Below are 27396 nucleotides of genomic sequence, written 5' to 3'. Positions count from 1 at the left end.
CGCCTGTAATTATCGATGTATTGTGCAAGCGAAGCGACGTGCTATTGCCCCCTTGTATGAGCATGCTGAGAACGTCTCATAGCCGGCGAGAGCTTGTCAGACAACGGCGAGACCGGCGTGAGGCAAGACCAGTCGTTTCACTTTGCATCATAACAAACCACCAGAGGTACCTGACCAACAACCTTACCCTACCACTCCGGCTGGTTAACCCTCTCAACCAAGGTACAGTGCAGTTTAATTCCTTCTATGCCAACTGCTTCGTTACGGTTGGCATTTAGAGACTGCGAATACTATCTACTGTAACATTGAACCATAGGTCCGACCGCTCTCGGGAGAGTGAAGTGAACCCAAAGTGCAGGGACGACGGCTAAGCGTCGAATTTGTCCATCATGTCTATACTGATGGGGTCGTATCCGATGGCAACACACGACAGAAAATTTCCGATTCTCGATCAGTTAAACGTAATTCACCGCGTAAAAGCGCTTGCTCATACCGTAAGAAAGAGCGCGATGAAGCCCAGAACGGCGAAGAACTGAGCACTGGGCCACTGAAAATGGGTGTGGTATTGCTTACGAGGCTCTCCATTTGCCTGGTAAACACCGTCTGAGCACTATAGCTCGCCTTCCAGCTGCTGGAGTCTGCCGCATCGCTTTGACTATATTTCCATACGTGATAGTCGTGGCGCGTATAAGGGCGAGATGATGGTGAGAACACGACGTGCCAAACAGCGACACCAACTCACAAGCCAATGGCGCGAGAGCCCAGCTGTGGTATAGAGACATGCTCCACACCACAGAGATGGAGATATCAAGTGTCACCACCCACCGAGCCTCAACTGTCTCCAGGAGCGCTTCAGCATCCTTCTACGGTATTGGTCGAGGGAGATCAGAGACTCACTCAACCAGCGAGGGCGCCTACCCGTCGCCGGCTCAATGTTGACACTTACAAAACCCGCCCCCGCTAACTAGCAAACCATGATTCAAGCAATACCTAGACTACGAAAGGCCCAGGCATATCTAATGGTTCATGTTGGATTTGGTGCCTGGCCACCCATTAGCCCAAATGTCAGTGTACCACAACATGCAACGAGACTCGCTGGCAGGGCGGTTGCAAATGGCAGACTGGATGCCCTGCGAAATTGGGGACATCACTGTTTCATCCTTAATTCATTCAAGCAACTTGTATTTGTCTAGGTTCTTTGCTACTTTGTCGATGTGTCGGTCATCACTTCAAAGGCACCCTTCACAAGCCAGGCTGGGAACTTATTGTAGCGAAATGCGCAAGCACAAATTGGTATAATACTAACGCTAGCGATGCATGATAATATCCACATGATTAAACATTTAAGCCTTCTCAATGTCCCTGGGGGCGTTGGCCTCCTCCTCATCGTGCTCGTGAGCAAGCTTGTTCTCGAGAGCGTTGGGCTGGTTGGTGCCCTTGTACTCGGAAGCCTTGAGCATGTTCCACTTGTCCTCCTCAGAGTCAAGGTGGTTGAAGCAGAACCAGAAAGCGACACCTCCAACAAAGGCGATGCAGGCAACGATGGTGTAGTTCCAGACAAGGAGGGGATCAGCCGAGAGAGGAGTGAAGGCTTGGCCGATGGCAGCGGAAATGCAGCTCATGAACAGGTTCACGCTCATGACCAGGGACTTCATGTTCTCGGGCGCCTTGGAGTAGGCGTACTCGTAAGATGTGACGTTGGTGAAGATCTCGGAGATACCAATCAGGATGTAGGGGAGACACTGGGCCCAGACGTTGATGGGGGCAGGGTCGCAGTCCTCGCCGTTGGCGTGGTCACCGCAAGGGCTCATCTTGTAGATGTAGTGCTGCATCACGGCAGAGGCAACCATGGACAGAGCGGAGATGATGAAACCAGTTGTCATACGCTTGATGGGAGTGAAGGCGAGACCAAGCTTGCGGAGACCGGGGTACAGCAGGTGGTCAATGAGGGGAATCATGATGACGATGGAGATGGGGTTCAGGTTCTGGATGACATCGTTGGGGACTCCGTGAAGCTGCATGGTGGCGGCCTGGGTGGTCAGGTTACCAGTCATTTGGTTGTAAGCGAGGAAGAAGACGGGCAGGAAGAGGAAGACCTTGCAGGCCATGAGACCTCGGCGGACTTCATCAACCCAGGCGTCATCGTAGGTCATCCAGGCGGGGCGCTCAGCAGCGGGAACGTTGGAGGGCTTGGCGAGGTCCCAGTTGAGCTTGAAGGGCTTGCACTGCTTCTGAACATACACAAACATGCGCATGAACTTGGACAGGACGGAGCCGGTGGGGGGAGACAGCTTGTAGTGCTTCTTGTTGATGGCCAGGACGATGGGAGCAGTCAGGAACAGGATGGTGGGGATGAAGAAGGCCAGCCAGAAGGAGTGGTACTTCTCAACGTAGACCATGCTGATCTGTCCAGCGACGGAACCAAAGTTGATGGCAAAGTAGAAGTAGAGGAAGATTCGGGTGTTTGTCACAGCGGGGTCGACAATGACGCGCTCGCCATTCTGAACCTCGATGCGCATCTTGTTGTCCTCATTCTGCTCAGCAAGCAGGGGGGAGACGTTGGCCTTGAAGAATCCGGTACCGACGCAGAGAGTGAGGAGACCGATGATGAAGGCGGCGAAGGAGGAATCAGCCTTGACAATGACTCCGGGGGAAGAAGCAGCGACGAGGACGACGTGGGCGATGGTCGAGATACCGATGGCGAGGTGAAGAGTCCAGAAACGACCGATGCGGGCATCAGCAATCCAGGCACTGGATGTTGTTAGCAATTGTTGAGTTGTAAAGGAGTATATGACTTACCCAACAAGAGGCATCAGATAGGCAAAGAACTGGTTGAACAGAGAGATACCCTGACCAGCCTGAGTTCCCATACCAAGGGCACCTGCCTGGCCATCGGGGTCAAGAGGAGCACCCGTGGTGGAACCCTCGGGCAGCTTCTGGGTGACAAAGTTGGTGTACAGCACCGAAGAGCCATAGTAGGAGAAACGCTCGCACAGCTCGACGAAAGCGATGGTGTACATGCTCCACTTGATCTTTCCAGAGACACGGCGCAGCGTGCGAAGCTCCTCCTCGGTGGGCAGCCCGTCGTCGGACGACGAGTCGACGGATTGCACCTCGCGGCGGACGTCCATGGAGCCCTTGGCTGGGATCTGGGGGATGCCGCGGGTCTCGGGGTCGACGAGACCTGACTGCGCGATGGCGTCGTTGTCGAGGTTGATGGTGGTTGTCATCTTGGGCAAGCTGGGCCTTGTTATTGGCAAGAGGCCGTTTGATGGAGTTGACAATGAGGAGGAATGGAGTTGTCGAGGGATGCCCTGAGGAGAGAAGGACCAAGAAGGGACGAGGAGAGCAGTCTTATATGAGAGTCAATGGCTTCACCAATCCCCCCTACAGGTCAATATCCGACAGCACGGCTTGGCCGTTGCCACCTTGAGTGAAGCATCCATGGGTCAGTAGCGCACGCAACCATCCTTGAGACATGCTTCGAGACGAGCACTCTTGCAGTACCAAGACGTCGGAGTCGACGACGATTGCCACAAGAGGAAATGACCTTATCGACCAACCAAAGCGCATGCGACAAAAGTCCCAGCGTTTGGGATAAGGCCAACACCACCCGGGGGTCCTTCCCCTTTGCGGGGGACAGCCCGTCGTGGAGTGCGCAGGGGAGGGAGGGTTCGGGCCTTTTTGGAGGGGGGCAAGGGTTTGTTACCCGACTTGGCAGGTGGAAAGTCGTCCGAGGGGTGTGGATGTCGATCGCTGCAGCATGCGGGAAGACCAGGGGATGTGTTTGAGGCTCGGAAGGAAGGTGGAAAGCCGTATCTTGACTCTCGTGATATCTCATCTTGAGTCACCAAGCGTCGACCCGCGGAGGTGGTTTAACATGGGGATTAAGCTTGTTTGTCAAGGTTTTGAGCCTCTGTGAGGATTTGCAACTTGCATTATTCTCCTTCTTCTTTCACACAGGTTTGTCGAGGGAGTGTAAAACTCTGAAAAATGATGGCGTGGCGCCAGAGATGCCGAGGTCTGCTTCCGGAAATAGACGTGCCGCCTCCCGGAGCAAGCCACCCTCGGCTCCGAAAGGCAATGTTGACTCTCTGATTGGTGTCAGCCACCCGAAAGTGGATCGGGAGAGCCGGCGCTAGTGTGGCGATCATCTCCGGGATGTGGCTTTGCACTTTGGAGGTTTGGTTGCAGAGTCTAGTTTTTTTCACTGGCGTTTTGCGTGCTTCAGCTGGAGGCGATCATAGCAGAAGAATGGTCTCCTGATGGTTACAGATCCGCGACGACGTGTGATGTGGCTTGTCTGAATGTCACTGGCTTGGCCGATCAGTCTGAAAGCTGGCCGTGGTGGCTAACAATCGTGTGTTTTACTCCCTCTCTGCACTTTTGTTTGGAGTTGGCAATAGTCTAGAATTTGGTGTCATTCTTCTCAAACCACCTTTCCATCAGTCTAGCCTCAGCAGTCTCTCTACTCAGTGTAGTCAGTCCATATCGCACGTCCAAACGCAGCACACGGCTCATGCACCCAGATAGCGTGATATCCCAGCACGTCATATAGCCTGTGGGGGAGAACTTTTGCCGCCTTGGTGCTCTCATGTAACCGCAACCTTCCTAATCGGGTCTGGGGGGCGGCCGTCGGGAATAGGAGCTTGGCGATAGGCCCGTCGCGATTGGGGGAAGATGCGAAGGGATGTTCAGTGCTGACAAAGGTTTGGACGTGATTCTTGGCAAAAAAGAGGTAGAGAGGCAAAGGGATTTGTCTTGTTGATGCATCGTTTGCCTTGTGAAATCACCTTTAGTCCGTTATCTGCAGATGGTTGCATCTGTTGGTTGATGAGACCCATTTCTCCCCAGTCTCCACCGAATAAACCACAAATCACCAGATCCCACATGGACCAACATCAAAGCTCTGGGTTACAAACTTCCCCATTCTATTTTGCCTCCTGAAATTGAACCCTTTTCTCGTCAACTTCCTCTTTTGGACCTGGGGAAGTTCGTAAGGTTCAAGCCAGATTGCCGCTGTCGCATGCCCGACGACAACCGACTCAAAGCCCATGATTCTCCGCGTTTATCCATGTTCTTTTGTAAAACGGTTTCAGCTTCCCTATTCGAACAGCGCGTTTATCAGGGCCAATTACGCGCGTGACGCCCAGACCTTCCATTCCACCCCAGGGGAGGGAACTTTTGACAGGCGGCTTTCCTTTCGATGGGTGGCCCCACGGACTTTTGAAGCCAAGCCAAGACAGTCTCCCCCATCATGCAACCTTGCAGTGACCACCACCCCCGGGGCACTAACACCAAAAAAATCCGGGTTTTTGGAGGACCCTTTGTTTAGCGCGCGTATTGCTGCTTCAGGCCTCATCTCGAGTCTCTTGCTGTGGAGAGCTTCTCGCGTGGCAAGTAGGTAATGGAAACTCTTCCCCAGATTTACCATTGGCTTTTGTACTCAATCTCGCAAGATTCACCCGCGATATCGTCATTGAAACCCAGTAAATCTTGAGTAATTCTAGATTAAAAAAAGCACCTGCTGTTTCGCTGACCGGCAGAGCGGCACATCCGCAGAGCCGCACGCCGCGCCGATTCGCTAGTTCCTGATAGGGCGTTCTACGGCGCTGCTAGATTCTCTTGGCTTTGGGGACGTTGTTCATTTTTTTTTTCTTGGCTTGTTCTGCAAACGGGCAGGTCGTTCGGAGTCCGGCATGGTTCTGATTAGCAATGTTCAAGTCATCCTTGAACTACTGTTTTGGAGCTTCCTTTAGCACCCCCCGATAGACAAGAGGCTCATGATTGCTTCACCAAAGAGGAAGGTCTGGCTGTGATTCTTACCGCAGGAAGGATTCATGGGCTAGACGAGGAATTACGCTATGCCAGAGTGTTATCACGATCCAACACATCTCGGCTTGAACATTTCATAACTCCGTGTCTTTCCCCCTCTCTCACACAAGCGAGCCCATCAATTTCCAGACATAACCAACCTCGCTCTCGTTTTTTGCGAGGGGGAAAAATCACATGGTAGCATTCGGTTCCCTACCCTTCAGGGTTTCTGCAACGATGGATGGGCTTCAACCCCATGTCCATGCCCTCTCCCCTCGTTTAGTTAGAATGTGGGCCACACCACACCACGCAGTTTCTTAACCCGATTGCACGGTCAGCCCCGTTGAATAAACAATATCTTTACCTAATCCAGAGAGATTGAGTTGGGCACAGAGTTGCAGGCCAACGGTGCGGCCGCTTTGCCACTCTAGCTAAATCGAGATTGAGTACGAAGGAGTGCGTTGGGGTGGGATCATGTGCTAGCGAGTAGCAGCTGCAGGTGATGGAATCGCTATCAGGGCTCTAGAACGTGGGATCGACGGTCCAAGACCGTTTTGATCGGGTTGTTGGTGGTGTTTGCAACCCTCCATGTTTGCCTTCTTGTGTGCTTCCTCGGATTCTTCCCGCCTTCTTCCGCATGCATATCTTATCCAATGACATGGATTCTAGACGGGTGATCTGAAGAGATCTGCATGAAGCATGCTGCAGTCCCTTGCCACTTGACCTTTCTCCCTTCTGCTGTGGGTTCTGAAGTTGTCGCCTGTTATCTTGGAGGCAACATCACAAGGAAGGCTCATATCTGATAGCAGGATCCCTTGGGATCCCCTCTCGGCTAAATGGAAAGACTGTTCTGAATTCTGTCGAACCGTTCGACTTAGCTCTGCCACTCTCACGTGGCAATTGCCGAAGAACCTTCTTTGAGTTCTCCTTTCCAGCTTTAACACAGCTGCTGGGCCTCAATATGCTCTCATCCTGGTAAATAAACGTTTAAATAGATAGTGGGATGTCTCTTTAGAATTCAAAATCACATGCCCATGTGCTTCTTGTAGTCACGTTACGAAAAAGAAAAAAAAAGGTGAAGTTTGAGCTGAGAATAGGGGCACTCCCGGGTAGCTGGCCAGTGGACATCGCCGTTCACCTCCTCGACTCATTCAGCAAAAAAGCTACTTTTAGTATTCTGAGGAATCGTTGAAATTATTGTGAAGTAGTCAGATTACAAAGTGAACTAGTGAACTACAAGGAGTATTCACTTACTAGGTGGTGTTGGCAATGATACATTGTCGCTACTCCGAAAGCGGCGTTACCCAGCGCCGACGAATCGTTGACTATGACTACGACCATCCAGGTACAGACCAGGAAAGTTACATCCCGGGGTTTCAAATACCCTGTGGATCCTGCCGTAGGGCTGTTGGATCGTTTCTCTCTTGTCTAAGCTACCATCTGCTGCTCTGCAAAAGCGGCAGTATGGGGCCATTACCAAGAGTCAAACTAGGGAAAGACGCCCGAAAATAACTTGCATGGCCTCCACTTCGTTCGGGATTAAATTACGGAAATATTATATCTACTTCAAGACTAGGTATAGGCCAGGGGGGTGGGGGGTAGAAGAATGCCAGAGTGAGTCATCCGTTTGGTGAGAACGGATGGCATGGTCCATGGCCCAGGCAAGTCTGTCGACACAGAATTTTCTTATTCTTGCTTAAATATTTCGTATTTACATCTCTGTAGATACTTATTTCTCTCCGTGGTATCTAAAAGCTTTTCAAAGACCTATTTTCAACTCGGTTGTCACCGAGGACTCGAGGAGGATCCAAGAAGGGCGGGAACACTCTCCTTGGTTTCATTGTGGAGCAGAAATTTATTGAGATGCAGGTGATGAATCCATGTTGTATTGAATTTCTGATGTTTTGTACAAGTTCTTTGTTCAAATTGTCTGGCTTGGCTAGTATGCTTGGCAGTTGTCTTGGTGAAAGGCAGGCTGGTCAAGCTCAACCAGAACTGCCAAATGCCAAGGCCCTAGCCAAGATATTGTACCGGCATTCAACTCTAGCCCTCCCATAATCTTGCTACATGTTGTGTTTGCTCTGAAGAAAGCCATTTCCCAAATCAACTAGTCATGCGGCTGAGAACTTTCAGTGTAGCTTCAGCCTTCCGAGTCAAGCTGCCCTTCAAAGCGTCAAACGGCGCAATGCAATGCCATGTCATAATGAAATCATATAGCCAAGGTTTGAATAGTATTTCACTTCTTTGTCTATATTTTGGGAGAAGGCTACACCGCCACGTTGGTGATGTTTTCCCATTTGTCACCAGCAACGCCTCTTTCCCCTACATGTGGCCAGTCTGCTTCCTTTTCCCCATTGAAATCACAGACCACTCTTTGGAGGGTTCTCTACTGTCAACTAACTACCGAGATCTCTTTTTGTGGTTCTCGCTAACGACTCCACGTTCTACGCACGCACGACCCTTCTTGTGCCCCCTTCTGATGTTACCACTGCCGACGACGTTCCAGTATGTGAGGCGAGCCCACGAGGCAAGAAGGTCCCCTAAAAGCCTCGAGAGGCGAAGGTATCAAGCTTCAGCGCTGAGCAACTAGTCTCTTACAGCATCGTCGATATTATCGGAGCTGGATCGGCCTCCTAGGGTCCTATGGTGACTCACTAGAGGTGCTTGGCGTGCAACCGGAGGGCCAAGGCCGTTGAATCCATCATGAGCTCATTTATGTTCTGATCTCGGTGTTATTGAGGATCGCTTGATACCCTCGTCTTGTCTGTATTTCCATTTCGTAATCCTACCGCCTGCTTGATGACAGCCTGAAAGCCCATTAAGGTCTTTCGGTGAGTCTGCATAGTAGCCGATTTAATCGGACCAGTAGATTAAAAATTACGAGTAGGTATTTTGCCTCACTGTAAATGAATTTCTTGTTGGTAATTCCGCTTCTGTCTTCACCGACTCAGACGGAGCCTCGGGCATAGGAGCGAATAATACAGTTTTCGGAACATTGATAGCATCAAAATCGACTATTATAAAATAACATAACCTATAGTTCATTGCATGTGTGTCTGGAAATTCGGACCGTATCTCCGCTCTCGCTTGTCTTGGCAATCTGTCAAGTTTCGAGCTGGACACCTTCATCGTACACCCCTCGTTCTCACACCTCTAGATAATGCCTCAACAGATATCTTGCCGCCAGAAATCGCCTTGGCAGGTCTTGTGCTCCAATCCGGACCACTTGGTGGTCGCATCGGCAGATTTGGATCGAGCGAAGGGCCGACTGCATGGCGTTGTCTGTCGGTAGATGCTAACGAACTGACAGGGGTGGTCATCGGCCCTGCAGACCCGATCGAGGCAGTCGATGGCGCAGGTGCTCTGCCAAGCCCCTTGCGTGGCGTGGTTCGGTCCTCGCCTTTAGCGTCGGTCTGTATTGCGCCGATGTGACATGATGCCACAGGTAAAAGCACCGACGGGAGATATCTTGTATTGAGCCTGAAGTCGGTCGGCTCGGGCGCAAACACACCGCCGCGAACGAGTCAAAACAATGTATCAGATATTATCTGTGTATCGGACGTTATTGAAACGGTAATCGTAGAATGGTAACATTAAATATGGCCTACTGTCTAGTCTAGGTAGTCAAAGCAGTCCCGTTCTAACCTACTTTTGTCTTTCCCAAGTCATAATCTATAAAAACAAGAACAGAATATATTGCGCGATCAAGCCAAGTGGCGATCGAACCAGGTAGTGATGGAGTCAAGATGCAATCAAGCCAAGTCGTGTTGGGCTCTCTCCTTTCGCATTTGCATGCCCTGATCAGACCATGGAAAGTGAAACATGGGGACCCGGAAGAAGGAGTTGCTAGAACAAGGTTAGCAAGGGTCTTTAACGGCTTTACATGGGTGTACAAACCTGCTGTCCTGCATGCCGGCCAGTGCGTTGTACCATGCGAGGAACGAGGCTAGCAGACCGAAGAAACCGGCGGCTTGCTGGAGTCCGCTCCTGGCCGACTCGTTGCCCAGGTCGCTGGCGTAGCTCTCGCATGCGAGGAGGAGGAAGGTCAGGTCGACGGCGAAGAACAGGAGGAAGAAGGCGGCGCTCGATTTCAGTGTGCAGATCAGGAGCATCGTGGAAAAGATCCACCAAGCGGTGAGGAAGAAGCCCATAACTGAACCTGTGTCGCCCTCGTAGGGGCCATCCGCACCGAGGGTGTTCCATGTAGGCGTGAGGAGGATGCCGTAGGCGATCCAGAAGCCACCGTAGGAGGAGAGAGCTGTAGCGCCAAAGGTGTTGCCGACGGCCATTTCCCTGGGCGAATGAGTTAAATGCTATAATACACGGGCGCTGTTGCGAAATGCATACCACATGCCAGCGAGCAGCTGGACCAAACCGCCATAGCCAAAGGCGAGGGGAACGGCAATGTTGGGCTTAGTTTCGCCGCGAACGTGCATGTTGACGCACGAAAGAACAAAAGTGGTGACGGCAAAGGCCGAGAGGCCTAGCGGCGATGGGTTGGCGAACCGTCGAGGTTCAGAGGTGACGATGCGGAAAGTCTGGGTGGTAGCCATTTCCGGACGATTATCTTGGACGAAGTGGTGATGATCAAGTGTCTTGTCCGAGTCGTTATTGGGATCAAAGATGTGGCCGGTCATTTTGCGCCGATGAAGGATTTATCGCGCAGAAAGGATTTATCGCATATGAAGGATGTATTTGAAGCGATGGAAGACGATTGAAGATTGGATTGAACCTCGATGCATCGCCCATCTTGAATACTTATACTATCTCTACTTGTCTACGTCGACGTCGCGAGATCATGAGATGGTCTGACGGTGGACGGATCGGGCCTCAGAATAGATAATGAGCCGGGTCAGAGTCGGGTGACATGGCGGAGAGACAAATCCGGGCCGTGAGAGATTGACTTTTTAAGGACTGGCCCAAGCAGAATGGAGAACGGGGTGTTTATTGAAGAGGCCTTTCTAGAACAAAGCGGCGCCTCCAGAGGACAGGGGCTAAGGGGGCAGGCTTACGGGGTCCGCGGGTGCTTGGCTGGGATATCCCCGACAGCGACTGCAGCATTGAGAGGAGATTCTCATCAAAAGGATTGAGTAAAAAGATGGAATCATTCATGTAGAAGTCATCGCTTAATTCAAGCATATTAACCTTATCTTGACTTGTTTTTTCCCATTCATCCCAACCTGCATTCTTGCTGCATTTCCTGGCTGCAATCCCACTGTTTATTTTTAAACACATCGTAAACAGAAGCAAAGTTTCCAGGTGGCGCTACCAGTACCAGGCTAATCAACACCGATCGGTCGTTTTTTTTTCAGCCGCGTGATGGCCAAGCTAGCGCAGGGGCTATGTTACAGTGTACTTTAGGCGGCCGAGGGACTCCGTCAGAGGCTTCGGCAGTTTCCTTGGTGTGGGATGCTTTCGATTGTCGCCAAGATTTGGTTTCAACTGCTTCGATATTGACATGGCGTGAAGGGATTGCGACTTGATGCTCGATGACGGACTTGGCGACATCCTCACTCACAAAAAAGAAGGGAGTCGTCATTTTTAACTCGCGAGCCCGTCGTCATCCTGGATTTGCGACCGCTATATCGCGGAGTTTGACGGCCGACTTGTACTTTCAGCCTCATCGCACCTCGCACCTCGCACCCCGTATCGATGATCGCCCCTTGATACCTACCGAAACTGTCAATTAAGTCCTAATTTCTCGTCGACGCATCACTTGAGTCATTCTCAGTCCATTTTGAGTAGCATATTTGACCCAAATTGTCTTGGAACTCGCTCAAAGTCATCTTTCGCCTTTCTCATTCGTATGCCTAATGCATATTGCGCAGTTGCGCTTGACAGTACAATTTCCGCGCCCTTCAAGCGACCATCGAGTTCTCGAATAGAGCCCCTTCACGAAAGCAGTTCCCGATCGTTCCAGCGCACACCACGGGCGAACATAATAAACCTATAAGGAGCATAAATGCCTGCCTCCATACCGCATCTAAGCCTCCTCACTAATGTATCACGGAGCAGTATATTATACTCAGAATAGTTCTCAAGCTGTGTTACCCTATCAATCACTCTGGCTCATCTCGACATCCGTCAATATTCCTGCCTTCTCTTGAAGCATCATGACCCGCCCCCCGTCAAATCCAATTGCGATGACTGACCCAGTGGCCGCTGCACACGTCACATCATATCCGAAAGGCAGCCAAAGAAGCCTTTGACCATCTTTCATGAGCCATCGGTTATCTCCATCTATGTAGTATCCGTTTGTAAAGCCCTTTGGTCTTTGAAGGTTGGACACGACATAGTTCGGAATCTCCATGTCCATACCACGGACGTCCAAGTGAAAATCGTCCCCTCCTCGCCACTTGTACACACATTCCCCTGTTGCAGTAACCCACATATAGCCTGACCAAAGCTTGGATTTCTCTGAGGAAGTACTCAGCCCAAAGATGTATCGTCCATCAGGTGAGAACGTAAGTTGCAATGCCATAGCAACTTGCCCATAGTTCACCCCTGTTGATATATTGTGAACCTCTCTGATGAATGACTCCGTTGCTTCAGCCCTCTCAGCGATGACTACCTCCTTGCCATTGGGTGAAAAGGCTACCTCTCCAACAGAACCCTTACACCGATACGGTGCCCCGACCAGGGCCCCGCTCTCGGTATCCCACATCTCAATGGCAGTTTCGATACCATAGGACCATGAGCTCGACACTAGCTTTTCCCCACCGTCCGTGAAAGAAAGCGCAGAAAAGTGAGGATGCCCGGTAAACAGTGTTCGCACGCAAGAACCCAATTTCAAGTTCCAGATATCAACCATGCCCCCAAACCTACCCACAGCAACGAGAGGGGCATGTTTCGAGACGGCCACGGTGTTTATTTCATTATCAGTTGGATGGTTCGCCTCTGAATCGCTATCGCCCCAAAAGCGAATTGTTTGTTTGTGGTTGCCTGTTGGAACGTCCCAAAGTATAACATCATAAGGTCCTCTAGATAGCAGAGTGTCGGGGTCTGCCGTGAAAATCGTCTCATACACGGAACTGGTATGGGAGATTCTGGCTTCCTTGAATGCCATATCGGTATCCCACACATTGGGTACCGAAAGTTCCTTCGAACTGAGTGAGGCAAGGAGTTTCCCATCTCCTGAAAAGCTGATCAATCCATCGAATTCCCCCCCCACCTGGTCGCTCATGTTCCGAAATTTGTCTGGCTCTTTGGGGTCAACGATGATGGTCTTGAATAAGTCCATCCATGCCAACTTTTCGTCCTTGTATGCGGCAAGGCCTGAGGTCAGGATTGGACGCGTAGGGAACTGGAATGCATATAGACGTTGTCCTGATGGGACGAGCCACGCCTCAAAATAACCGCCATAGCACACAGAAACCAAAACCCCTTCATCTGATGAGAATGCCATTGCTTCGATGTCGTTCGCATGCCTATTGAGTTCCAAGGGGGCTGCGTCCGGGTCGAAAGGTGAAGGAGCAATTCGGACAAGATTGTCGCCGCGACTGCCAACTGCAAGCCGCTTGCCACCTACTGAGAGGGCCACGACGGTACCTACGTCACTCGGCTCTGCCTCGAGTTCCGTGAACTTTTGCAAGAGATGACCTGTTTCGACATCGTAAACATACACCGTACCTCTCCGGTCCACGATGTATAGTTGCCTGGCATCATGAGAGAAGGCCATTGGAGGCCTGAGGTTTGTTGGAATATGAAGACGCCAGTTATATAAGACTATTCCATTGGTGATGTCCCAAATTCGGAGTACGTGTGTCTCATCAGTACCGGAAATTGATGCGAGTAGATTCTTTGTTGCTGAGAAGGCAACATTCCATATATATTCCTGGTGGTCCAGCGTTCGCATGCAATTGCCCGATGCAGGATCCCAGATCGTGAGCGCTTCACCCGCAGATGCGAGCAGGCCATGAGGCGAGAAAGCGAAACAAGACGTTTCGCCTTCACGGCAGTCCAGTGTGTGCAAGAGCGAGGTCCAGTTTGGCTCGAATATCGGCCAGAGTGGAAGTTGTGATTGGAAGGTTTTACGGACGATGCTTGCCTCTGGGGCAAAGACGAGGGCTGAGTTGTAGGCTTGCAATGGGAATCTGCTTATCGTGGAGTTGGATGCTAGAACAAAGCGTTTCGCATCCTGAACAAACTCGGTAAGTTGAAGACCATCATCCGCCTGAGAAAAACCAAGTTAGCTGGGCACAGGAACTAGTGGTCGAATAGCTCACATCAATGCAATCTTGCAGATTGTTCAAGAGTCTAGTCGTCTCATAGACTCTGTCGAGTAGGCTCAAAGCTTCAAGCCAGTTGAGGAAATGTGTCGAGAGAAACCTGTGTACTGATCCACCATCCTTCATCTTACTTCCACCAGCTTTGAAATGGTAGATCCAGTAAAGGCGTGCATACTGTAACTCGGATGGAAGATGACTCGCAATCAACTCTTGAGAAAAGTCTCCACGGTCTTTGCCTGGTGAATTGACGTCGCAGATGTCTCTCTTCAGATGGCTCGATAGGACTACTAAACATCGAGTGCTTAGTTCTTGATGGACCTGTGCCTCATCAATCTGGAACTCGCCGGCGTCTGCATGAACCAAGAAGTCACGAAAAGATAGATGGAAAAGTCTGACTGGAGCTTCAATACCGGGAACATCAAGGACTGAGGAGAGACAATCCAGTTGACAACCAACGACGTCTTTGTGGATACCGAGAAGGCGTGAAAGCGATGTCGCCGACAGGGGATTGGCGAGGAGGACGATGGGTCCGACGATGCTTTTGAAATTCTCCTTGACTCTTTCGTGGTCCATCTGGGGGCCAAGGAGCATCTGACTCAGAACTGGGATGTAAAGGCGTGCGTAATCGGAGGGGGCAGAATGTTGGAGGATGAAACTGATCTTATAGTCGGGTGTCGCGGGCCAAGGATGCATCTCGAGGAGTCGGAAGAACGTGGCGACTGAGATGAATAGCGGAGTACACATTGTGACGAGGTCTTGAAGCTTTTGATGCCCGGGCCAGTCTTCGGATAGTTGTGCGTCTTTGTCGCGATGAAACTTGTTGTACCCATGCCTGAACTTTGACAGCCCAGATTCTAGCACGACGCGTATGTCATGCTCAATGACATTGTTGTCGATCTGATGAAGCACCAAGTCGAGATGATCACCTGCCGAGCAAGCAAAGTATGATCGAATGTCATACTCTGGCCGACTGGTCAAAAACACCTTGAGGCACTTCAGTCCAGTATTTTTCAACAAGCGAATGATGGACTTGGCATGGTGACGGTCTGCACACTCGTCCAGTGCGTCAATCACGATAACAAACCTGACCAAAGGCTTTTCCTTTTCCAGATTCCGCAGAGGTTCACAAATAAGGCGTTCGAACTGAATGCCAAGTTCAGAATGGACCAAGCTGGGCTCATTCTGGATCTTGTCGCAAATTTGTTGACGTAGAAGGGGCTCCCGGTGAGCCAGCTGATGTGCGATTGTGGTGTAGAATTGTCTGCCATTGTCTTGATCACTGATGCCTCTCTTGAAGAAAAAGCTTGCTCCCAGGCAGTTGTCGTCTCGCTCCTGGGCAATTGTTCTGGATACCGTAGACTTGCCAGTGCCAGCCAAGCCCATAAGCCAGAAGGTCCGGATACCCTGGGGCTCGTCGATCCAATCGTGGATTTGTTTGAGAAGCTGCTTCCGAGTTTGGGGGTGACATTGCACGTTTGCTTGATTGTTCAGGTGATTGAATGCGGCGCCTGCTGTAGGAAGCTTGGATAGCAGAGTGTGCTCATGCGTGCACACAATCATGGCGCTATGACAACCAGGTTAGCTGAGTGTTGGATATTCAACCTGACGCTGCGAACTTACAAAGAGCCTTGTAGTGCCTTTTGCAAGTCGTCGACAGTTCTGAGGAGCCCATGGACCGTTGCACGGTCTTTGAAGCTGCAAAACTTCTCGCAATCGTCTCCTGCCTGGCGAAGCCGCTGCCCAAGTTTGTTCAGACTCGTTAGATGATCTGCCACGGTGTCTAGTTGCATAGGGGCCTTGAGGTGCCTGGTCTTCTGCTGTTGCTGTCGCACCGCATAGCCCAGAAACTTCATTGAGCCAGTGTATGTTTCAACAATGGCAGTCTTGAGGCTTTTCAGGACGTCGAGGGGTAGCGAGTTAATGGTCAGATCCGTAATCAGGTATAGTCGCAGATACATTTTGGCGGTGAGGAACAGGGATGTAACCACGGCGATCCCCTCAATCAAGCGATTTCTAAGATCGCTTCCGGCAGTGATCATCTATCCGGTGTCAATAAGTCATTGTTGCTAAAAGACTCTGGTTTTGGGTTTACATACCACAAGCACAGTCCGTACTGCAGCCCACGGAAGGGCGGCGTGTGCTGGATCGAAGCTAACAGCGACATCGCCAACCGATACAAACTTGTTGAGTGAGGAGACAACGCTTTCGATGAAACGCGTCGTTCTGCCGTCGTGCCGACGGCTATCTATCTCCTGCTCCATTTCCTTCCTGATACAGGTCACAATATCTTGTGCATCTGCAGGGTCTGTAGGTGTTGCCGAGGCCTTGTTGGTAAAATCGTCGATGATCTTGACGATCTGGTGTCATTGTCGCGCCGGCTGTCGCCAAAGTTGGAAGGGAAAGAGGACAGGTTTTAGTTTGAACAGAATCTGCTGCCGACATACACGTCTCGTGATGAGTAAGTTGCTGGAGAACCAATAGGGACCATGTATTACCTGACGCGAGTGTGCCTTGAGGCTGCCTTGGTGGTGGAACAATCAGCTGTGCATGAAAGTGCAATTGCATCTCCCCGCTTCCCCCATCCACGGTCTGTGCCTCCCATGCCCCTTCAACATCTGGGCGAGTTTGACTGGGCTCTGTTTTTCTACTTGTGATGGCACAGCCTGATTTCTGGTAATTCGCATGATAGGGCGGGCGATCCAATTTACCTTGCCACTTGTCTCACAGCTAAACTCACAAAACCATCTTCGCTCCCAGTTTATCGAAAGCCGAGTATTTACATCACGATCGCTATTTCCGTTAAATGGTATATGGCAGAGAATTAGCTCGAGGATTGGGGCCGACTCGATGAAAGCCCGAGCCCATCGAAGGCGAGGGGCCATCTATGTCCAATGCCTCAGTGAAGGTGCTGGCTCTCCAGCCGTATTCCCTTCTGCGCCCATCATTTGCACTTCAAGTAACCATTATTGAAAATGCGGGTTACTGCCAAGGCTCTCAGAAACACTGTTTTCACACCGAAATGCGCGAAAAACCATCAACCAACCACTGAGAACACTCATTGCAGAGCCTGATTGCAGAGTCCTGGGCCACCCAGGCTCTCGCTTGCATGCGCCAGTCACAGACTCAGCTCTGCTCCGAGAGATTGGGGGCTGATCTCTCGAGTATGAGTGGATATTGCAGGAACTTCTTCAGTCTTGTTTTATTGGTGCTGGACTCCTGAGCTTCCCGAGACTCTGTAACTTGTGGAAGTCAGCTCGACACATATAGGTCTTGACGTCTATGCTGCCAGGCTGATCAGATTTTCGAAATTGCACCCGCTTAGTTCTGAACACCTTACGTATTGTAATAGATCGACAAAATTTCTGTCTCTCTACAATGTCGGCGCCTGAGGTGAGGTCATAGTCAAAGAGAATCCCGAGATGCTTTTGTCAAAGCTAATGAAATACCGCCGCCAGGAACACCGTTTGGCAGTGTCTCCACCGCAGACACGCCCCACGAGCTCCCATACCATCGATTCGGGCATTTTGACTGATGTTGGGCCAACAAACTCCGGTTTGCGACGTGCGAACTCAATGGTTGGGAGGCAAATTCGTTCCAAATTCCTACCCGACGACAAGGACCCCGAATGTCCGCCTCGGTTCCTCCCGCTTGGTGACCTGGAGTCTATCATGACTGAGAGAGCCGTGGACGACATAATAGTTAACGCTTTGCGAATAACCGAAACTGACGCCATCGACATAAGGAAGAAGATATGCGGGAAAAGATCTGAACAGAGACGAATCAAGATACTTGCGACGCTTATTCTTATTGAGAAGGTCAAGCACATACTGCGGTTCTTGGAGCACGACGTGTGGGATGAGGACCTGCCCCTGTTTTCAGATTCTGCAGTCTTTAAGGGTTGGAAGCTAGGCCACGTTGAGAGCTTCTGTCACAAACAGTATGTGGTGCTTGCCCCTGTCTTCGATTTCACAACCATGAAGCACAACAAATTCGGATTGAGCCTTCGTATGCCTTTTTTGGAACGTCTTGTATGGGAGTCCCGAGGCGCTCACGGAACGATATCCAAGGTCAGGATTCACCAAGACTATCAGTTCTGGGACCCCGGCTCGGTAAGGCGGTCCATCACAGAGAGATATACACCAGCTCACCCCGTGTAGGCTTCTGAGCACGATAGGTCCTGTTTCGCTATCAAGAAATTTCAGGACCCCATAAAATTCGAGCAAGAGAGAAAGGCATTGGAGCGGTTCAGCTGGCCCAACAAAGGGCACGAGCACCTTGTTTGGCTTCTGCTGTCATATGAACAAGGACATGAGCTCTTCATGATTTTCCCTTGGGCTCAAGGTGACCTGGTCGATTACTGGGAGAAGAACCCAAGCAATCCCACCTCGCGAGATGACTTCTATTGGTTTATCCAGCAATGTGAGGGCTTGGCTCGTGGGCTGTGCAAGGTTCACAAAGACGGCTCTTGGCCTCCACGGTGTGGCTCGAGTGGAGACACATCTGAGTCTGATGCCCGAAACCGAGGTCGGCATGGGGACATCAAGCCTGAGAATATACTCTGGTCTGAAAGCGAAGGAACATCACGGGCGCATCTCGTCGTTGCTGACTTTACATTGATGCGATTCCATTTTGTCGACACTGTGGACTACACTGAAGCAAGCAAAGTTGGCTTTACTGGAGCGTATTGTTCACCAGAATTGGAAGCAGGCTCACACACCATTGTCAACCAGAAGTTTGATATCTGGACATTAGGCTGCGTCTACTTGGAGTTCATTACTTGGTATCTCATCGGGTACGATGCAATACGAGGGGACTACTTCAAGACTCCCACTGGGAAAAAAATTGGAGAGCTTCGACATAGTCAGACTGCTATACATTAAGAAATTTCTACGACCGCACTCTCAGCATCCTCCCACCAGGCAGGCGTCTCTTTCCAAGCAAAGTGATTGTTCTGGCTCATGAGTCCAATCCGCTCATAGCTACGTCTCCCCTCAACATCTCCTTCTCCAAGTCTCAGAATCAGGGAGGAAACAGTGACCAGGCCGGGATATTTGGACCTCTCGGTGCTCATGGCGCCAATCATGAGGCAGTAGACCGGCCGTCCTGGGAAACAGAGACCTGGTTCCCCTTGCACATCTGGACTGAAACGTTGCTGGATCATGTTCCGCTCGCAAAAGATGTCATCCCTCAGTACTGCAGAGACGAGTTGTCCGGAGATGATAAGTGTGCCAGAGGAGACTCGACCAAACGCGTCATGTTCTCCGAAGGGGGTATAGTCCTTGCTCTCGACTGTGCATTGAACTATCCTGAATGCATCATTGTGCTCCGTCAGGTCCCTGCCATTTGGCCACATAGTGGTCCACTCGCTGTGGCTACTCAGATCAGCACTGTAGTTCCAGGAAACCCAAATATTCTCGACCGAGGTCCAAGACCAGCTTGGGGGTTTTGAGGTTGAGGATGGGCGGCATGCGTCCTTGCCCATGCTCATCCACCCTATCATCCAGGGCAGTTCCCTCTCCCACAGGCCAGCAAGATATCTCCCCGTCTCACTACACTCTAAATCCTGGGCAAGGCCAGAGAGGGACGGAAGGCGATCGGCGTCGAAACTCAGCTGCATGAGGGAGAAGCGCCGCATCAGGGCGGCCCAGTCACGGCGAAATTCAGGTCCATGTCTTGGTCTGCTCATCATGTTGGCAAATGTGACTTTGGGGCTATTCTCCCAGTCCCAAGGGGCCAGAAACTCCCGGGAAGCAGCGCACTCGCAGTCGCATAAGGTATTGCACTCCCAGATCAGCTCTGTCTCGCCGTAGTGCACCACGCGCTGAGGGAGCAGCCGCTCTTAGAAGGTCCATGCCCGTGAAAAGAGAGGGAAATCCGAAGTTGGACTGTCCGATCCCGCTATTTCGTAGTGGTTGATGCTCTCCCTGGCCAGCCATGATGTTGTAGACCTGGCCCTGGTGATTGATGGAGCCGACTTTTGTGGACAGATGCTTGGTAGGGCGTGACGAGAAACACCCTTCGGAACTGTCACAAGAGCGGGCCACAGATATTGTCAAGTACGAATTTCTGTACACGTCTCTCATGTGGGAGCACTCCTTCTCCCAGTCATCCTTGTCCTGTTGGATGATGCATAGCGAGTCAATCCATAGGTACCGTACGCCGAGCGCGTGGCATATTGTGATGGCGTCTTGGAAAGATTTGGGCAGGACTTCGATTCGAATCCCTCGCTTGCGGTAATCCCTGGTGGCATTCGTTGTCTTGGCCTCGTCTGGGAGACCTTTGGGGCCCCAGCAGTGACTGAGAGCGATGTACATATCTTTCTCTTCCTCGTGCGTCTCATACAACTTGATACAGCCACCATCGCCTGCCGGAATGTCGAGAAGACGGGTGGGCAGTCTAGTATAGAAGGACGGGGGAGCGCAGGCCGGATGCTGAGCACACTCTGAGATCCAGTACCGTATGAGATCAAAGCATTGGCCTGAGTTCGACTCGGCCGCAATGCTCCTCGCAGCACCGACGATGGGCTCAGAACCAAGCGGACAAGTCGCGGGCGACTCACTGAGCTCAGTAAAGATCTGAAACGATTGGTATGTGTTGTCTTTAGGTGTAACCTCTGAAGCGAAAAATCTCGACGATTTGCTCGAGGCGTTGAAGCGGAGATCTATCGTGTTCCACCCCGTCTTCAAGCTTGATTGAAGCCCTATCAAGCTGTCGCATACAGCAGCGCACACGCTGCATTCTCGGGCCGAGGCTTGGAAATGACTGACTTCTGCGTTCAACATGTAGGGAAATCGTCTGCGGGCGATGCTGCGACAGAGGTTGCACCGCTGGACGAGGCCCGCTTCACACTGCTGGCCGTAAAGCCTCAGCTCATACTGTTGCGAGGCTGGGTCTTCTTCTAGCTTCATGGGCTCCCCGGCTGTGGAGTCAATCATTGTGACTGCCGGCGGAAAGTGATGCTTGTAGGAAATGTATCAATAGATGGGAGCAGTCCCAAGTGAGAGTTTAGAGGCAAGAGACTGTTAGCAGGTCGTCGAGGTGAAGAGCTGAAAGTCGTCGACCCAATCGTCGTCAGGTCACCCGACCAGTAGCAATTCAAACAGTAAGCGAGCCGCATTGATTCCTGTCCAACTAAAGGCGGAGATCCTTGTTATACTGCAGCAAGGGGCCATCTTGGGAAGCCTTCCCCTCAATATCAGACTAACAGGTGCGGGATTTTTGGGTCAACAAAGTCTATCAATTCCACCGCCTTACGAGGCCATCACAGGCCGAGTTCCCCTGTCAAAATGGCACTCCCTGGCCGATGTATTGATGTTCCCCACCCCCAAGGCAAGAAACCGCTATGTAACTATTCTATTCCTAGAAGAGGGTGCCAGATCTACAGCAATACTTCAATTGAGTTATACTCCCTCCCTGGATCATCAAGACCCCCTATTCCAAGTTACTCAAGAGGCCGCCTCCCATAAGTCGAGTATCTAAACGAGTTAGCAAATATCAAGTCATTAAAGTCATTCCACACATACATGGTCCAATATGCATGGATCCTTTTGTCAGATATCTCCTTCCTGACCATTGCGAGATGAACAACCACCTCCTCCTTGGTCCACCCAAGCACCCTGGTGAATGCAGCCATGACAAGCGCCTCAAGGCCCTGGAACGCATCCATGTTAGCGTTTGTCCACTGCCCGAGCTCCTTGTACTTCTTCTCCCGCGGCCAAGGCCCGCTCGGCCACTTGAAGGTAGTCTCGACAATGTCCACAAAGCCCGTGTCCCGCAGGATATCCTTGTTCTTCTTATTGTCCTGGAACTTGCGGCCGATCTTTGTGGACGCCTCGTCCAGGAGCCTGACGAGCCGCGAGAGCTCATGGTGGTCCTTGAGAGTGCCGTCGTCAGATTTGTTGTAGAGGTCGATCTCCAGGAGCTCGACGTAGCCGCCGGGGGCGAGGTTGCTAGCTAGCTCAGAGAGGGTGTTCACCATGGTGGCTGGGCCGGGGGCTTACTCGTAGATTTTGCGGATGTATTCTGGCCAACTCTTGATGCTGAAGGTCATCATCCTGCTATGGATGTAGTCAAAAGGCTGAGAGAACGACCATGGCTCTTCAATATCGTCGACGAAGAACTCGACGTTTGGGGGGACGCTACGAATTCGTCAGCTTCGTGCGTGATGCCAGGGCAAGGGTTATAAAGTTCAACCATACAAACTGGGTTGAATCGGTGAGAGGTCGACGCCAATGACCTGAGCTTCGGGATGCTCATCGCCAAAGTCCACGGCCCAGATTCCTGTGCCCGTGCCAACATCAAGGACCCGCTTGACGTTGGAGTCGGGGTCGTTGGGTGGTGCTAGGCCCAGTCGGCCATCTAGGGTGAGGATGAACAGATGGTGTTGCAAATCTGGCTTCAATAAGTGTTTGCGCATGATGAATCTGAAGGGCGGTTGGAAATTACCTAGCCTCTCACACTCAAGATCGTCGTTAGGCATGTTGTACTCTAGACGGCGAATCAGAACCCGGTCGATGAGGTCAACAGCGAAAGTAGCCTTACTGCCGTCTTTGTACTGGTGATAGGTCCTCCCATTTTCCTGTCGATAGTTAAGGATAGAGCTCCTTAGACTCGACGACGACGAAGCAAAATCCTATTTGACAAACCATATCAGACCACGGGCTCCCTCAACGGGTAAAGGGAGACGCGATGGAATCCGTACCGTGCCGAGCGAAGAGTCGAGATCATCGCCCACCTGTAACAGGTTAGTCAATGCTCTACATAACGAATATTAGCTACAAACCTCGTCGTCAGGCTCAATGATAGGCTCCGGGTTGACGGTTGTGTTGTTGCACATGGTTCAAACAGAGCTTCCTCTCCTAATCGCGCAGTGTGTGTGGAATGTCAAAAGACAGTTACCCCTCTTTCTTTCTTCTGGGGCACAGCTCGGTTTTAAGAGAGTTCAGACCCCCTGCTGAAAGATTTGTTATCCTGCACAGTCGAACCAACAGGCCAAGATGCAGGTGGCCAAGCGAACCCGACATATCATACGACAGGGAACCACTCGGGGTTGGCGGGGTTCTTTTCCCGTTGGGGACTCGTTAAAACGAAGTGGGAGATATAGTAGGGAAATCAATTACGGTAATGCTAGTTGAAAGAGGGTTGTGGTTACATAATTACACAGAATTGAATTTGTGAAGCCATCCGATCTATCTCTCAGTAGTTGCCCAGCAAGATAATTGACTCATGAGTCCCGATGCCGAGTTCTCGTGCATCATACTGTAGATTTTGTTCTCGGCTGCAATTTCAACATGGTATTTGGGGTGTAAGAAGCACGTGGATTAGGGCAGAACGGGACTTTCTTGTCGGCGTCATCAACATCTGAGTCCAACCGACCCAGTCTTGAGTGTATGTTTCAACTTTGACTCAACGGCTCCTTGCCCTTGGCGATCTGGGAGATTTGCGTCCGGGCGATGGAATGACTGAGTCCGAAATTGTCAGTGAATTACGCCCCAGTTGTTCTTCCCCTGGCCCCATCCGTAGTGCCATTAGCATCAGAGGCCTCACTTGGAGTTAAACACCTCACCGTCTATATATCTCGTCAAGCTCATCCTTGGGGATATCCCTCTCAGGTGGAACATTGAGAATCAAGTTTGCGAGCCTCAATCATGGGTGACTCATGTATTGCTCACAATTGGCACAGTCTACATTCTTATTTACCTATTCGGTATTCCACATTCGACTCAATGCTAATCGAATCGTTGAGTGAGTAGCCCATTGCACTTATACTGTTCGCTGCCTCATCCTCCCTTGGTGTCGATGGACTGCTTCCAGACACCAACCTCTCCACAACATCCAGCCCAGTCCGTAGTTGAGGGTTGAACACGCGACTTTCTGGTCAGAAAGCAGCTATCCCTGAACGACCTGGTTTGACAGCAGGAACAGCATGGCACACTCAAGTCCTACACTGCAAACCTGCTTTTTTCCCTGAGCTTGTGACCCCACGCGTACAAGATCAAGGTGCCAGCGATACAAGCCGCGCAGAGGGCCCCAAGTACCGACATGCCCTTGGACAGACCCAGCCTCTGGTACAGCGGATGCGACCAGAGAATGCCACCGCATGCCACCAAGCCTTTGATGAAGCCGTTGCCTGCAAACAGTGAAGCAGCAAAGGTGGGATACGCGAGGGTAATGTACACAAAAATGCTCTGTAGTATGACGACAAAGCCGGCCGTGGAGAAGAGTGCGCCAATAGTTGGCACCATCCAGTGAATTGATGGCCTGGGGGTCCATCCGAACATGAAGATGCCAGCCGGAACCAGGAGAGAGCCGATTACCGCAGGGAGAAGGCGGTGTTCCGGCGACATTGGTCGTCCTTGCTTGACCGACGGATTGACTTTGTAGTAGACAAAGGCAAGATACGGGACACCAGCCACGATAGTTGCGACAATGTTGCAGATGAGAACTAATCCAATCTCCCCAGGGGTCATGCCGTAGATGTCTCCATATACCATGGGAAAGAACTCGAACATGGAGAGGAAGATGGCATATGTCAGGCCAGAATAAACGCTCGTGAACATGATGGATGGATCAAGAAGGTTGATCTTCCAAGGGATGACAAGATACCCATAGAACCAGGTCATGAGGGTGACGTTGCCGGATTTAATCTCCGACCTGGCCACATACGAGTGACTTCCTGTGAGCTGACGTATCAACTTCGCTCTGCGGTATAGAATCGTGGGTGCGGAAGTTTCCGGGAGAAATAACTTGATCTCAGTCAGCATACCTGTAATGTCCACTATAGCGAATACGACTTACGAGAAGAACCAGAGCCGGGCTCACAACGATCAGGATCTCCCACAAACCCCACATCCAGCCAAGCCGAGGGACCGTAAAGCCAGCTATGATGGTGCCAACAGATGGACCTGCAAAGGCTGAAATGGCCCAAGTGTACAGTGAGTAGGGCTTAGTGTAGGGGTCAGCGATATCTCCGAGCGAAGCGCCGCCGGTAGACAAGACTGGAGAGCCGAAGAAGCCTTGCAGAAATCGGAAGGCAAGAAGCATTCCAAAGTTCTTTGACAGAGCCGTAGGGACGGATAGGATCAAGAAGACGACCAGCGTAGGGGCGTAAGGCCCGTTTCTCCCAACGGCTGGGATTTCCGACACTGGAGACCAGAAAAGAGACCCGGTGCCGTAGCCCACGACAAAGAGACCCAGCCCCAGACTTGACGCTGTGGCTGACACGCCGAACTCGCTCTGGACCCCCGGCTGTGAGGGGGTGTAGATAGCCGATGCCATGTAGACGACGAATGCGGTAAAATTGATGGTCAAGACGACAAGGGCTTTCTTCCACGTGGGCCAGTTAATGGGGTTTGCTGGATCTGACTCCCCGTACCAGCCGACAACCTTGAGCTTTCTCCCACTATCACCATTGTGATCTCCTCTTTCTAATGACGAGGCGCAGTCTACCTCGGGCTGTGGTTCCGAAACCACAACTTTGTTTTCCAAAGCATCGACATGCTGCGTTCCGTTGCAGAGTGTCAGGCTTGAAGGATCAGGATTGCTCTCGTTGATGCTGGAAGGCGAGGTGCTGTCCCCCGAAGAAACCTGAAGGGTATCGAAATATTGATCCCACTCGGGGCTACCCATTTGACAACAGAAATCTTCCTCTTCTTCGTAGAAACGGTACCTGTCTCTGCCAAAGAACCGTCTTGCAAGCCACCAGATTGGTGAATCTAGAGGTACGGAGGGCATGATGGACTGGATGGCAAGGTTTATCGAGACACGCAGGATCATAAACTTTGTATTTGAAAGGCGGGCATAGAATAGAAGATGATGTGGATTAAGATCTGGCTTTCGTGCCAGGATTGGGCCGTTGGGCAAATTCGGTTCCTCTGGTGGCTAGGGGATATTCATACAGAGAAGCCAACTGCTGCTATTTAAAGTCACCGGCGAATAGCCACAGCCCAGTCTGTGGTCCCGAGATTTATAAATCAAGGTTTGACAAAGGCTCATCATAGAGGAGCTTTCGGGAGCAGTGTCCCAGTCTTGCACGTTAGCAGATGGGGCAAGGCCCATCTCGCCTCGTACTTGAACAAAGATAAACAGAGTGATTGGTTGCATGCTGAGTTTAATACCCCAATTGGTTTGTAAGTGGTCGATGCATTAATAATACGCTGTTATTTTTCGTGCGGCTGCGATGGGTTAGAGGTAATGCCCCTTCTTTCCATGTTGCGGAATATAGATTCCGTCGCGTTGAGACATGGGCCACTTGAAGATGCATGTTGAGAGCTGACTTTTCACCCCTGAATGGATCCATAAGGATGAAGCTACTTCCCACGTATCTTTTATTTAGAGATTTTCGTTCTTCTTTCTTAAGAGCGGGCGATTAAAGGCCGCGCCGCAAAAGCTCATCAGGGGTATCATGGCCTCTAAGCCCGGAATGATGAACTGTCTCGGTGACGAGACGTAACGATGGGAACATCCTAGTCGCGTCAAGCATGAGGCCTAGGTGATGCGGAAAAGTTCTTTATCTAGGATTAACAAACAAGGGAGGCCATTTTTTATCTCCCCCTAAATACGACAGGCAGCGTCTGATACACTACGTACACAAGGTTTACCTATCCCTATGTTCGGACTCATTATGAACTATAATGCGCCTTTTTCTATAAGCGATCAATTTTTCCTACCAAGCTTGACTTTCTTATTTATCTCTGCTGCGCTCAGTACGTTACGCCCCGTTTCAACTGCCAACACAAACCAACTGGGTTACGGTTTATTCCGTTGGGAACCTTGACTGTCACACTACATCAACACGGAAAAGACACCCGTAATGGCGACCAGGTGAAAAAGAGGGGGTTTTCGCCTTAAGATTATCACTAAGACTCGCAGTTTCCTTCCTAACCCTATCCCTAACCTCGCCCCTGATAATAATAGGCTTGTATGTTAAAGCTGGTATCTGTTTCAGTCTGACATTTCGTCGTGAGGTGCTTCCGAGGGCGCTGTAGGCTCCGGGGCACTGGGGAAGACAGTATCGAAAGCGTCCCAAATCGATCGATGTATAATTTCTGAAAGCTGCCCTCCTGAGAAACGCAAATCATCCCGAAACTCTGGTATCTCATTTAACCTCGTGGCTAACTCGCGGATAATTTTATCAGGGGCTTCTCGCCGTATGAAGCTCCGATATTGGGCTCGCATTTCGTCAGTGATGTCAGTGAAGATGTGTAGGTGGTAGTCGATATTAATATTAGCTTGTTGCCTATGTTCATGTCAGAGAGATAGTTGTGGGAGCTTACAGGGTGTGGGTATGTCCTTGTCGTTGACATCGGGGAAGATGATTGAATATATCTGCTTCCACCGTTCCCCTTTCGAGGCG

General features: G+C 51.0%; 6 protein-coding genes across 6 annotated transcripts; all 6 read right to left on the bottom strand.

Moving 5' to 3' along the window:
• Nucleotides 1-1343: 1343 nt before the first annotated feature.
• Nucleotides 1344-3230, bottom strand: LRP88_04553 (POT family-domain-containing protein; the record flags this gene model as incomplete). The annotated part of the gene is made up of 2 exons (XM_083241125.1): nucleotides 1344-2751; nucleotides 2800-3230. The coding sequence occupies 2 exons, from the start codon at nucleotides 3228-3230 to the stop codon at nucleotides 1344-1346; spliced, it is 1839 nt and encodes a 612-aa protein (XP_083102273.1).
• Nucleotides 3231-9566: 6336 nt separating this feature from the next.
• Nucleotides 9567-10367, bottom strand: LRP88_04552 (acetate uptake transporter family protein; the record flags this gene model as incomplete). The annotated part of the gene is made up of 3 exons (XM_083241124.1): nucleotides 9567-9660; nucleotides 9712-10107; nucleotides 10162-10367. 3 exons carry the CDS (start codon nucleotides 10365-10367, stop codon nucleotides 9567-9569), a joined length of 696 nt encoding a protein of 231 aa, XP_083102272.1.
• A 3941-nt stretch (nucleotides 10368-14308) lies between these two features.
• LRP88_04551 (uncharacterized protein) lies at nucleotides 14309-16303 on the bottom strand (the record flags this gene model as incomplete). Its single annotated transcript, XM_083241123.1, has 4 exons — nucleotides 14309-14326; nucleotides 14499-15606; nucleotides 15663-16081; nucleotides 16139-16303. The coding sequence occupies 4 exons, from the start codon at nucleotides 16301-16303 to the stop codon at nucleotides 14309-14311; spliced, it is 1710 nt and encodes a 569-aa protein (XP_083102271.1).
• Nucleotides 16304-19753: 3450 nt separating this feature from the next.
• Nucleotides 19754-20977, bottom strand: LRP88_04550 (HET domain-containing protein; the record flags this gene model as incomplete). Its single annotated transcript, XM_083241122.1, has 1 exon — nucleotides 19754-20977. One exon carries the CDS (start codon nucleotides 20975-20977, stop codon nucleotides 19754-19756), a length of 1224 nt encoding a protein of 407 aa, XP_083102270.1.
• A 506-nt stretch (nucleotides 20978-21483) lies between these two features.
• LRP88_04549 (S-adenosyl-L-methionine-dependent methyltransferase) lies at nucleotides 21484-22878 on the bottom strand (the record flags this gene model as incomplete). Its single annotated transcript, XM_083241121.1, has 7 exons — nucleotides 21484-21517; nucleotides 21566-21991; nucleotides 22043-22180; nucleotides 22241-22433; nucleotides 22488-22674; nucleotides 22744-22776; nucleotides 22825-22878. 7 exons carry the CDS (start codon nucleotides 22876-22878, stop codon nucleotides 21484-21486), a joined length of 1065 nt encoding a protein of 354 aa, XP_083102269.1.
• A 1105-nt stretch (nucleotides 22879-23983) lies between these two features.
• LRP88_04548 (MFS transporter) lies at nucleotides 23984-25775 on the bottom strand (the record flags this gene model as incomplete). Its single annotated transcript, XM_083241120.1, has 2 exons — nucleotides 23984-24787; nucleotides 24840-25775. 2 exons carry the CDS (start codon nucleotides 25773-25775, stop codon nucleotides 23984-23986), a joined length of 1740 nt encoding a protein of 579 aa, XP_083102268.1.
• Nucleotides 25776-27396: the final 1621 nt, after the last annotated feature.

Source organism: Fusarium phalaenopsidis, assembly GCF_050370095.1.
Source record: "Fusarium phalaenopsidis strain FUZ10S chromosome Unknown contig_32292, whole genome shotgun sequence".
NCBI classification, from domain to species: Eukaryota; Fungi; Ascomycota; class Sordariomycetes; order Hypocreales; family Nectriaceae; genus Fusarium; species Fusarium phalaenopsidis.
Note: the sequence above shows the minus strand (reverse complement) of the source record. Positions and strands in the feature narration are given on the sequence as shown.